This window comes from Etheostoma spectabile, chromosome 7, assembly GCF_008692095.1.
Source record: "Etheostoma spectabile isolate EspeVRDwgs_2016 chromosome 7, UIUC_Espe_1.0, whole genome shotgun sequence".
Classification (NCBI taxonomy): domain Eukaryota; kingdom Metazoa; phylum Chordata; class Actinopteri; order Perciformes; family Percidae; genus Etheostoma; species Etheostoma spectabile.
In genome coordinates this window covers 30,408,663-30,421,814 of record NC_045739.1, presented here as the reverse complement: position 1 = coordinate 30,421,814, position 13,152 = coordinate 30,408,663, and the positions used below count along the sequence as shown (strand labels likewise).

Here is a 13,152-nt window from a genome sequence, read left to right as displayed (position 1 = left end):
GTGAGGACTAGTTTCAGCTTTCTTCCATGGCGCAGACCTCCCTCCCACCATCTTCACTCCTACCAGACAGACCTCCAGTGGCATGAGGGAACCCACGACGACCTTCGTCTGGTAGGAGTTGCAGTTCATCTGGTAGGAGTTGCAGGGGCGGCCCTGTTGGGGTCTTCACTATTTACCCATAGCTGGGGCTATTTACCCATAACTGGGACAGTGGTTGACGGGCATCAGGGCGTTTCCACTCACCGATGGGCCTGCATGCCGCGTCTCTGGGGCCCACTGCTGCTCCGAGATCCTGTACAACTTAGCCTGGAACCACAAGGGACCAGTTCCCATGTGTGCCACGGGGAGGCGTGTACGAGGTCTTGGCAGTGGAGAGGCTATGTACCGGCGGAGGAGGCGACACACACTCGGCTCCTCTTTCAGCCCCTGAAAACAAAGGGCTGTCCGGTGGCAGTAGCTGAGAGCAGAAGTAACATGTAGCATGTAGCATGTACAAGCTCTACTACTCCGACACTACTGCAGTGACGCATCACACACCCTGCGAGCAAACGCAAACACACACACACTCACACACACACACAACCATACACACACAGACCCACACAGACACACATACCCATACAGACCCACAAGCACGCCACGCACAGACATGCACACCGACCCAAACAAACACACAAACACACACACAGACCCACACACACACAGACAGACAGACAACACACAGACAGACAGACAGACAGACCCACCCACCTACACACACACACATAAAGACAGACAGACATACCCACCCACCCACACACACACACACACACACACACACACACACCGACAGTCAGACCCACACACACACAGACAGATAGAGCCAGCCACACACACACAGACAGACAGACACACATATCCATACACACACACCCACACGCATGCATGCACACAGACACACACATACTCATACACACACACAGACCCACCCACACACAGGCAGACAGACAGACAGACCCACCCACACACACACACACACACATACACACACACACACACACACACACACATAAAGACAGACAGACAGACCCCCCCATACACACACACACACACACACACACACACACCACACACACACACACACACACACACACACACACACACACACAAAGACAGACAGACGGACCCTCACAGACAGACAGACAGATACTATACCAGTACATATGCCTTTCTCTTCCTCAGCCAGGCAGAAGCTTTCTGTACCACTTCTTCTTCTTCTGCTTTTTTGTTAATTGGCTCTGAAGATCTTCCAGCTCGGACCTCAAGGTGCTGTCAGTCCTCTCCCACTCCTCGTTCTCTCCCTTCATCTGCTTTAATTCGCTTTTCAGTTCTTGAGTAATGAAGGTCTGCAGGTCCAGATCTTTTAAGGCTTTTCGCAGCAATTTGCTGGTTTTGACCATCTGGGATTTCAGTTGCTCCATTTCCTTGGGTGGTGATTGGATATGTTGAGCCAGCGCCTCATCCAGCTGGGCTCTATAGGTAGCCTGGCATCTTTCCAGTCTCTCGTTTGTCTCCTCCTTCTGTTCTCGTAGAGCGTCTTCCATCTTGCTCAATCGGTCTTTCAACTCCTGAGCTTGAGCACCGTCCATCTCCAGATAGCTCTCCAACTCTAACTCCACGTTGGTGGGCTTACTTACCTTGTGCATCTGCCTCTCTTCACGAAGCTCCATCTTCTGAGTTTCCAATTCTTCTTTCAAGGCCTCCTTCTCTCCCTTCATCTGCTCCAATTCATCCTCCAGGTCTTCTGTAATGAAGTACTGCAGGTCCAGATCTTTTAGGGCTATTTGCAGCCTGTTGCTGGTTTTGAGCAGCAGGGATTTCAGAGACTCTGTTTCCCTTGGTGGGGAGGGGACATGTTGAGCCAGAGCTGCATCCAGCTGGGCTCTAAGGGACGCCTGGGATCTTTCCAGTGTCTCCTTGGCCTCCTCCTCCTGTTTTCTTAGAGCTTCCTCCATCTCGCTCAACTTGTCCTTCAGCTCCTGAACTTGGGCTCTTTCCATCTCCAGATAGCTCTCCAACTCTAACTCCACGTTGGTGGGCTTACTTACCTTGAGCATCTGCCTCTCTCTGTGGACATGTTGAGCCAGCTGAACTTTCAACTCCCCCATCTCCCTCTGCATCAGCTCTTTCTCACGGCTCCAACTGCTGCCCTCTCTCTGTAGTTGGAGCTGGTCCAGGAGATCGGCCAGCAGGTCCTCTCGGACGATCAGGTGAACTCTTCCCTCAGATTCACCTTGGGTGAGCGTCGCCTCGCTGTCCTTCAGCTCCAACCGTACTTGTTCTTCAAGGTAACTGAGGTAGAAATTCAGTCGCGGTTCAATCTCTCCAGGGTGGAATTCCATGTTTTCCGGTGTTTTTTCTCTTGTTGCAATGTGGATTGTCACAGTCAAACTGTCTCAGATACAAAGTGCATTCAGAGTGAATTTGTGTCTCAACTCAAGTTGGGTTCTAGTATCCAAGTGTCGTCATGACAACAACAACAACATGTATTCCTTTATTTTCAATCCTATTGGTTATTAATTCTATTCCATTCTAGCTGGGATTCTATTGTTGCTATGGGACACCAGTGGTTTTATTTGTGAATATGCAATATAGATGTAATGATTTCTGATGATTGCTAAAATGGCATCTTATAAGAAAGAACATTTTTGATGAATGGCTTTGCACAAAAGCGGTAAACACAAGTATGCACCAGCTGGTACGCCATTTTCTCTTACTCCAGTAACCATGTGCACTCAGCAACTACCTATTATTTAAAATGTGCATTTACCACAATAATTAAGTAGGATTTAAACCAGTTTAGTTCATGGGCCAGAAAGGCCAACCCAGTTTTCCAATCCGTCTAGTAATATGTCATGGTCGACCGTGTCAAATGCAGATCTGAGTAATACAAGTACTACAAACACTGTAGTTTGGCCCCTATCTGTTAACCCTTGTGTTGTCCCCGGGTCAAAGTAACCCTGTTTCTAAAGGTTTTTATATCAGAAATAAGGGTTTCTTACAAATTAGCCAGAATAACATGGATGCATGAACCTCATGCATGCATCATTCTTTGCACAATTGGAAACTTTCATTGAATTTTGGGTGTTTTTATACAACTTTATAGCATTTAAAACAAATGTTGAAATGGTTTCAAAACGTATCCTGACCCTATCGGTCGAGATAATTCGGAATCCCTGCTTTATTTTTTTTAGGTAAAATGTCATTTAAATTAAGTCTGTTGACCATGAATTTAAAAAACGCATTGAAAAGAGTGCCAAAATATGTTTTTTAATCTTTTGACCCAAATTCCTGGTGGACGGGAGGACAACACGAGGGTTAAGGTAGATGTCATTAAAGACTTTGACAAGAGCCGTCTCAGTGCTGTGGTGTGGTTGAAAACACAACTGGAAGGCATCAAACCATTGTTTAGTGACAAGAAAAGGTTGACTTGTCTTTTCAGGTTTAATATTGGCCTACAGTTGCTCAATAGTGACGTGTCTAGATTGTTCTTTTTTAAAAGTGGCTTGGTTAGAAGATATAAGGAGGGAGACAGCTGGTCAGATTATTATTGAGGTTGTACAAAGGTTTATTTTGAATCCTTTTTTTACGACATCAAATCAGCTCAGCGTCTCACAGTTAACTAAACTGATTTGTTTTCTGTGAGCATAGCAAACGACTGACGTGAGAAATGTATTACTGTGATCTTAATCAGGAAAAACAAGACGTGCATTTTAAGTGTAGTTAAAACTGTGTTCTCTGAGCATTCTCCAGCCCTGACTGTCAGCTCAAGGACAGCAAAGTGCCAAGGGGAGAAAAGGGGACTTTGAGTCTTTAAAGGCTGCAAATCAATCAGTGTGCTCCTGTCCCTTTGTGCATTTGAGATCTCTCTGTTCAACCTTGTGCTGCTGAAGCTTTTACGTGAATCTGACTGCGTCTTCGGTCGTGTTACTGAACTGAGACGCCCCAACTCAGAGTAATTTCCTGTATCTGAGTCATGTAGGTTGCTCCACTGCCACGCCTCTTCAGGAGTCCAGCGGCAGGTCCCGAGTGGATTGATTCCAATGGGAGAAGTGAACGTGGACACAGATTATGAGCGATTAATTTGCCCCATAGTCACCTAAGTAAATATTGGACCTCAAGTCACATATCTCCAGAACATTAAAATGTCCTTTTTCAGATGAATCAGGAGTAAATTACCTTTGTTCCTGCCTCATGAACAAACTCCCGCGAGATCTGGCAACACAGAGAAGCTAACATCAACTAACCTTACGTCCTGACAAAACTCAAGTTTGTAATGCTCAATATGTCTTTTTAGCTGTGTAAATATCTATGTTAGCGAATTATGCAAATATAACTTAATCCACCCACACAACGTTCACTACACTTACAAATGCGGCCACGCCCATTTAGGAGACAGGAAGTGTGTACTGTTTCATACCATTGGTGCAGCTTGAAATCTTTAGTTATAGAGAACCTCTGCTTTGTCCGACCTTGGAGGATTTGCCATTGTGAATTCACAGTAAAACTGACAATTTTTAAGAATGAGACCAACATGTTAATTTGCCATCAATTAGGTGCATGTCTGAAGGGGGCTTATGATGATCATCCAGTGGTTTTGAACGGGTTTTCACTTGCACGGTGGCACAACTCAGAATTCCCGTTGTGGCTGCTGTGAAAGGGTTTGAGAAAACCTCCAGAGTAGCTTGACCTTCAAGCACTCACAGATTCATGAGGCAGCACTATTGATTTAAACAGGTGTAAAGGCCCCTTCACCTGCCAAGGAAATTTAATCATGTCAGAGGGCCACCGGGGTTATTGCACATGACACTGTCACTGACGCCATAGGGAAACTTTTTATGTCAGGGGGCTTGACGATATTAATTTTTCTTTCACCTTATATTGCGGCGTGGAGATTTACAGCTGTTTCTGGAGGGAATACCACCAAAACCGAAGCACCCAAAAACAGGTTTATAAGAACATTTTATTCTTGGAAATAGCTATAAAGTGTTCGAACGAGCACTATATTCACATTCTGCTCAGTGTTTGGACTTAATGTATTCAGGATGTGTACTCATCCTCCTTGAGAAATCCAATGATAGAGTGCTTTACTCTGTCGACTAAGCTAATTAAGTAAAAAAAAAAATAACTTCACGTTTCATCAAAGCAACACTGTGATTAATTTCAATTAAACTGAAAGCATGCTTTCTCAAATCACCATAATCTTCATCTAACTGTTAAAGTTCTTATATTTTCTTTCTTTTATATACAATCAGTAGCAGTTAGACTTCAAAGTCAGGCCCACAAAGGTCCAAAAGTTTTCCCAGTGTACGTGCTTGCATGTGTTTGTGCGTGCATGAGTGTGTGGGGGGGTGTGGGTGTATACTCATAGGTGAGCATGCTCAGATATATATTTCTATCCCTTTAGTGAATGGCTCATTATCCCAATCTGGAGCTGAAGTTCAGGGCGAGCGGCAGCGTTAAGTCCTTCAGTGAGTGAGCGAAAGACGAGAGGGAAAGAGTCGGCATGGCCCAGAAAAACAACTGTAAGTTCATGTTCTGATTACGTTAATATGTTAGACCATATTTTATTTTTCAGTTTTCAAGTAGTCGAGTTGATTACGAACAACGGCACTAATAGAACAGCTGGGGTGAAAATGAATGGCACTGCTGACGTGCCTAGATGACACATAACACCTTTCACTCAAACTAAAGAGCTTTTGATTGTTGCCTCTGTATTTTACCCTTGCTTTGATTGTCATTCATTAGCACTTTTGGGACTTAACTGTATTCCGAGTTACTCTTGAAATTTTGAAAAAAACAAGATTTTGGATTGTCTTTTTCACCTCGAGTTGTCATGCACAACTCCCAGGCTTTATGTTCATGTGGAAAAGAGTTCAATTACAACGGAAAAGAGTTAGATTCTCTAAGAGGTGCCTTGATTTGTTTTTAGATTTGCTTTCTTAACAAGAAGTTGCGTGAGCTCATTGAGCCTATTGTGAAATCCAGCAGGAATTTATTTATGCAACAAGAAGCAGATTAGTCCCACTGAGCTCTCATTCTCTCCTTTTCTTTCTCTCCCTCTAATGTACAGTTCAATTCTCCATCAGGGAATATAGACCCTCAGACGAACCCGAGGTCATGTCCCTCTTTCGCGACGGGGTACTTGAACATGTATACCCGGCTTTCTTCAGTGCCATGAGCCACCCAGACCATGTTGGCATTGCGCTGAGCATTTCCATGGCTGGGTATGTGCTGGGAGGCAGCTCCTATTTCCAAGCGTTACTCTTTGGCAGTGCATGGGCCGGCCTCCTTTATTACTGCTGCTACGAGATCTACGAAGACTACATGACCAGGAGGCTGAGCACGGACATGGCCGACATCCGAGCCAACTACCTGGAAAAGCCAGACAGCGGTTTCTGGGTGGCAGAGGCAGACACCAACGGCCAGTCCAAGGTGGTGGGGATGGTGGCGGTGACGGGGAAAACGACAGGGGAGAGGTTCGATGACTGGAACGGGGGAGCGATGGGAGAAGGCCCAGAGTTTGCCCAAGACGCCGGGGATGGGAGCTACGGCGAGATGTCCCACACGATTGTGGTGTTCCCGTGGCGCCGCCAAAACCTGGGCTCGCAGTTGACAAGGAAGGCCCTTGATTTCTGCAAAGAGCGAGGATACGCCCGCCTCGTTCTGGACGTCACCTCGCCACAGTCGGCGGCCATTTCCCTCTACCAAAAATTCGGTTTTGTTCAGACTGAATGCCACAGAAACACACACGCCAACCGCTGGTTCTCCAAACTGGCCCGAATAAATGTGATGCGAATGGAAAAGTTAATTTAGTGGACTTTAGACCTTCTCACCTGATGCAACCCCGACCGCACATTAAGAATATATCAGTTGATTTAGGCTTCTTGTCTCATTCAATGGCAAAAAAATCTTGGATATTCACCAGTCAATCACTCCAGCTAGCCATCATCATAGTTTGAAAAAAAAGATACATTAAATTTCATGTTTTTTCCACAAAGCCACATTAATGATCTCCGTTTTCTTGTGTTTCTTTTTTTTTTGCCTTGATGTATTATGCATACACCTGCACCGCTGACAGCCCATTGGCCACAACCATGGCAAAAAATGAGACAATTAGTCACCGTCTCGGTCAGTCAGATTGATTTTGTAATTTGCGCATGGAAGAACAATAAATCTCCATAAGGTATTTTATCAAATTAACTCGGACATAAAAACAGAACAAACTATATTCACGTTCAATTGTTTGCCTGTCCACTAAGGAATATAAAATTATATATATATATATATATATATATATATATATATATATATATATACATATGAGAAAGGAGATATTTAATCATTTGGAAGCAGGAGAACTTTCTTTTTAAGCCTTTCCAGGGAGAGGCTGTATCCTTCAGCCTCAGAGGAATTAATGCCAGCTGACTTCTAAGACCTCACAACTCTTTGGCAGTGTGTGGTGTGTGTGTGTGTGAGTGTGTGGGTGCGTGTGTGCGTGCGTGCAGTCTTTCATCACCTATGTCCGGGAACACATGCTGCTATTGAGAAACACACATGTGCGCGTGGGCATAAAAAGAGGATAAAGAGTTCAGTATAACGCAACGCATTCAGGTCATCGTACACAAGGCAAAGATTATCGACACCAAACAAAGCTTAAGTGTGTCCACGTTGGTGGTCTCATGATATGTGTGAGGAGGGACTGGACAAGGTAGAGGTGAGAGGTCCGTGGGAATTAGTCTTTTGTGGCAAAGCAACTGAAGGTAAGCCACTAAGACGATATAAACAAAGGCAAGGCAAGGCAAGGCAGCTTTATCTGTAGAGCACATTTCAGCAACAGGGCAATTCAAAGTGCTTTACACGAAATCAGTTAAACAGATAAAACACAAGTACAAACAGTTAAAAATCATAAGCATTAAAAACTAATAAAACACATGAATAGACAGTTAAAAACAAAATAGAAACATGAGGACACATAAAACACAAGAATAAAAGTTACAGTGCAGCACAAGAAATGTAAAGAAATGAGCATTCATTTAAAGAAAGGCAGCATCAAAAGAAGGTCTTCAGCCTTGATTTAAAGAACTGAGAGTAGCAGCGGATCTGCAGGTTTCTGGGAGTTTATTCCAGATATAAGGAGCATAGAAACTGAAAGCTGCTTCACCCTGTTTAGTTCTGACTCTGGGGACAGAAAGTAGACCTGTCCCAGACCCACCTGAGAGGTCTGGGGGGTCATAGTGTAGTAGCAGATCAGAATGTATTTTGGACTTAAACCGTTAAGGGATTTATAAACTAGCAAGAGTACTTTGAAATCAATTCTTTGAGACACAGGAAGCCAGTGTAAAGATTTCAGAACTGGAGTGATGTGATCCAGTCTCCTGGTCTTAGTGAGGACTCGAGCAGCAGCGTTCTGAATCAGCTGTAGCTGTCTGATTGATTTTTTAGGGAGACCTGTAAAGGGAGACCTACAAAGAGCTTCCTGTCAACTATACCGCCTGATGCCAGCAGGATATTTTCTTAAAGTGCTCATATTCTGCTCATTTTCTGGTTCATAATTGTATTTAGACGTTGTACCAGAATAGCTTTACATGGTTTAATATAAAAAAACACCATATTGTTGTTGTACTGCACATTGCTCTCACTTGTACATCTCACTTCTATACTATCTTTGTTGGGAGTTGCACATGCGCAGTACCTAGGTAAGGACTACTAGCCAGTCAGAAGCAGAGTATGAGGGTCCTGACAGTACCTAGGTAAGGACTACTAGCCAATCAGAAGCAGAGTATGAGGGCCCTGACAGTACCTAGGTAAGGACTACTAGCCAGTCAGAAGCAGAGTATGAGGACCCTGACAGTACCTAGGTAAGGACTACTAGCCAGTCAGAAGCAGAGTATGAGGGCCCTGACCTAGGTAAGGACTACTAGCCAGTCAGAAGCAGAGTATGAGGGTCCTGACAGTACCTAGGTAAGGACTACTAGCCAGTCAGAAGCAGAGTATGAGGCCCTGACAGTACCTAGGTAAGGACTACTAGCCAGTCAGAAGCAGAGTATGAGGGCCCTGACAGTACCTAGGTAAGGACTACTAGCCAGTCAGAAGCAGAGTATGAGGGCCCTGACAGTACCCTGGTAAGGACTACTAGCCAGTCAGAAGCAGAGTATGAGGGCCCTGACAGTACCTAGGTAAGGACTACTAGCCAGTCAGAAGCAGAGTATGAGGGCGTGCTATGCTAGCAGCTAGCCGAGCATTGTAACGTGTTACAAAGTGATGCACGTTCGTCTCTGAAGTAAAGTCTGGACTACAGTAGAGCTTTTTGCAGCAGTTGGTGAACAGTGTGTCCTGTTGGAGATGGTAAGTCCCTTCGGGGGGGACTTTTCACTTTGTAAACCTACACCGTGCACAAAAAAGATATATAACACAATAAAGGAAAGGGAAAAAAGACAAAAAGCTGAATATGAGCACTTTAATAAACCTGTTGTCAGCCACAAGCATTGTGCAAGATCAGCTGAACGACATGTTCCTTAACCTACTGTACATTGGCTCAGAAATCCCCCAAAAGGGCATTTGAATTTCCAGAATGTATTGACAGCGTCATTAGAGCTGCAAAGAGCAATCGATTTATCGATGAGTCGTCAGCTATTAAATTCACCGCCAACTGTTTTGATAATCCATTAATTGCTTTGAGTGATTTTTTCCCCTCAGCTTGTTAAATGTGAATATTTTCTAGTTTCTTCTCTCCTCTGTGACAGTAACCTGAATATCTTTGAGTTGTGGACAAAACGAGACATTTGAGGACTTCATCTTGGGCTTTTCGGGAACCACTGATGTACATTTTTCACCATTCCTGACATTTTAGAGACCAAACAACTGATTAACAAAAAAAAAAGAAAGTTAGTTGTAGCCTTAAGATGAGTTTCTTCATTGTAAGCCTATAAGGGAAAATATCAAGCAACCAGTGTGTGCAATGACAGCTGTGGTTTAAATGAGTTTCAACATGGATTACTCTAGTTCTACTCTCAGATTGGCACAGACACAACACACACACACACACACACACACACACACACACACACACACACACTGTCATGGGCCTTCGGGCATCAATCATTTCTGCTGAGGCCGTTGAAAAAAATCCGGCTGGTGGCCAGTAGACAGGTGCTGAACTAGCCAGAGGAAGATGAGCCTTAATGCTGGCCAACCTGTTGTCATCCATGCACAATTACCAGTGCGCCTGGCCTCAAGGTAATGGCGGCTTGATTGTAATTCCTCTCATACACATGCTCCACAAAATGAGCCACTTGCCACTTTGGGGCTATGTTAGAGGAAAAAGCTTTGCAAACACTGCAGCCACATGTACAGTGTCTGACCTTAGATATTTTCATGGCTTTTTCTTTAACCAAGCGAAGAGCCATCTGTCTCTCTCGGCATATGTAGTCACCTTGTCCAAATCAGTAATTAGTAGATGCACCTTTGGCTGCAAATACAGCACGTCTCTACAGAACTGCCCAATATCTGTCAGGTTGCATGAAGAGTTTGAGATAACAGGCTTTTTCAAGTCCTGGCACAAATTCTCAACTGGATTAGGAACTGACTCTGTCCCTCCAGGACATTGACGTTGTTGTTTTTGAGCCCTCCCTGTGTAGCTTTGGCTTTAAAAGCCTTCCCAGATACATGCTTGGTTTTCCATTGAAACCCCTCGGCTGCCCACAGGTGATCTCCCTTTTGCTAATGATGTGACTTCTAAAAACCAAATGGCTGCATCAGTGAGCATGTTTACATGCATACTAATATTCCACTATTATACCGAATATGACACAGGTCATACAGCATTTTCCAAATAAGGCTCTTTTGTGAATATAGCAATTTCCGATTACAGTTTTTTCTGAATGCTTAACCCTCGTGTTGTCTTCCCGTCAAAATTGAAAATCAACACTTTTGTTGAGGCTTTTTTATCAATTAACATACTTTTTCTAAGTTTTTTGTCCCATGTGTGTCACGGTTTTTGACGTTTTCAACACTACGTAACAGTAACTTATTAACTTTAGTTTTACATTTATTTGTGGAATTTATGGTCAAAAAACCTAATTTATTGGAAATTATACCTAATGTTTGAGTTAGAAAAGCAGAAACTAGGAATTATTTAGACTAAAATTAAAGGAATGTATATGTCAATGGATAATCACAGACTGGAACATGTCAACTTTTACTCAATACCATTTCAAAAACACTTCCATTTGTTTTTCAAATGCTATAAAATTGAATAAGACACCCTAAAATTAATGAAAGTAGAGATTTGTACTTGCCAAAGAGCGTTGTGTGGAATCAATCATGTTATTTTGGGGAATTAAAACGAACATTGACCTAGGAAAACGGGTCAATTTGACCCGAGGGCAACATGAGGGTTAAACCCTAACCGTGATTGTCATAGCATAATTCCTAAAACTATTAATATTTATAGCAAAACCACTCACTGAATTTGCAAAAAAAAAAACACAAACACTGCTTTGCTCTCAGAACTGTAAGACATGTGATATGCCGGTATTAGTCAGGTTTGAATAACTTTTATTGGGCACACAGAATCAACTTTTTTTACAGCAGTTTGTGACGGTTTACAGCCGCTTGCCCTACGTTAACTAGCCGGCAAGGCTGCAGTAGAGATGCATGCCCAAAAGAAAAGAAGGAGAAACACAGCTATTTTTAAACATTATTAAGACTTGGGTATGAATTGGTTTTTGGATATGCAACATCACAACGCCGACCTTTTCAACAACCTGGTTGAAGGAATGAAAGAGCGACGCTGTGTTTGCACGGTTTAAGGGCAAAAACCAGAATCACATGTGCATGGAAAAGTAGTCACTGAGGATTCAAGTCTGTCTTATTACAGGGGGTGAATACTTAGTTGTGAAAACTTATTTTATATACGCGATTTGTTGTAATTTGTGGTTTTCTGTTGATCGTTGGAAAAAAAAGTCAAATTAAATCAACTTTCATTTTACAATGAAACATGAAAACCTTGAAGTGGGGTGTACCATGCTGTGACATTGTAATCTCTCGTGGATGCATGCATGCAACAGTAGCTAAGAGATTATTGGATTTATTAAGCAATGGGGAAATTGTCTAAGTGTTACTGACTTCAGCGAAACAGACTTTTAAGAAAAAAACTGAAGGTATCCATAACAAGTCATTTTTTTTAATCCATCTGCCAATATTGGACTAAAAGTCCTCTCATTTTGAGATAAGATGAGATCAATGGAGCAGCCAGACTCTCGTGAAAGGATGAGCTCAAGGAATTCAACTGGAAAACATCTCTTTGTCAATAGCTTTTAGGGTGTGTGTGTGTGTGTGTGTGTGTGTGTGTGTGCATGTGTGTGTCTGTGTGTGCACGTGCGTGTGTGAGTGTGGGTTTGTGTGTGTGTGTGTGTGTCTGCGTGTGCACATGAGCGCGTGTGTGAGTGTGTGTGTGTGTGTGCGTGTGTGTGTGCGTGCGTGTGTGTGTCTGCTGTGCATGTGTGTGTCTGTGTGTGCACGTGCATGTGTGAATGTGGGTTTGGATCATAGACTACAGTCTATAGTTTGTACGTGTGCTTGTGTGTGTTTGTCTGTTTGTGTGTGTGTGTGTGTGTGTGCGTGTCTGTGTGTGCATGTGCGTGTGTGAGTGTGGGTTTGTGTGTGTTTGTTTGTTTGGACCATAGACTACAGTCTATGGTTTGTATGTGTGAGTGTGTGTGTGTTTGTTTGTATGCTTGTTTGTTTGTGTGTGGGTGTGTGTGTGTGTGTGTGTGTGTTTTAAAGGTTTGTGTGTGTTTGTGTGTTTGTGTGTGTGTGTGTGTTTAGCTCATAGACTACAGTCTAATGTTTGAATGTGTGTGTGGTGTGTGTGGTGTGTGTGTGTGCGTGTGCGTGTCTGCGTGTGCATGTGCATGTCTGTGTCTGTGTGTGCACGTGCGTGTGTGAGTGTGGGTTTGTGTGTGTGTGTGTGTCTGCGTGTGCACGTGCGCGCGTGTGTGAGTGTGTGTGTGCGTGCGTGTGTGTGTCTGCTGTGCATGTGTGTGTCTGTGTGTGCACGTGCATGTGTGAATGTGGGTTTGGATCATAGACTACAGTCTATAGTTTGTA

At 43.6% G+C, this 13,152-nt stretch overlaps 1 protein-coding gene across 1 annotated transcript; it reads left to right on the top strand.

Moving 5' to 3' along the window:
• Nucleotides 1–5,324: 5,324 nt before the first annotated feature.
• LOC116693066 (N-acetyltransferase 8) lies at nucleotides 5,325–7,018 on the top strand. Its single transcript, XM_032521752.1, has 2 exons — nucleotides 5,325–5,564; nucleotides 6,113–7,018. The coding sequence occupies exons 1-2, from the start codon at nucleotides 5,546–5,548 to the stop codon at nucleotides 6,853–6,855; spliced, it is 762 nt and encodes a 253-aa protein (XP_032377643.1). The 5' UTR covers nucleotides 5,325–5,545; the 3' UTR covers nucleotides 6,856–7,018.
• The last annotated feature ends 6,134 nt before the right edge of the window (nucleotides 7,019–13,152 follow it).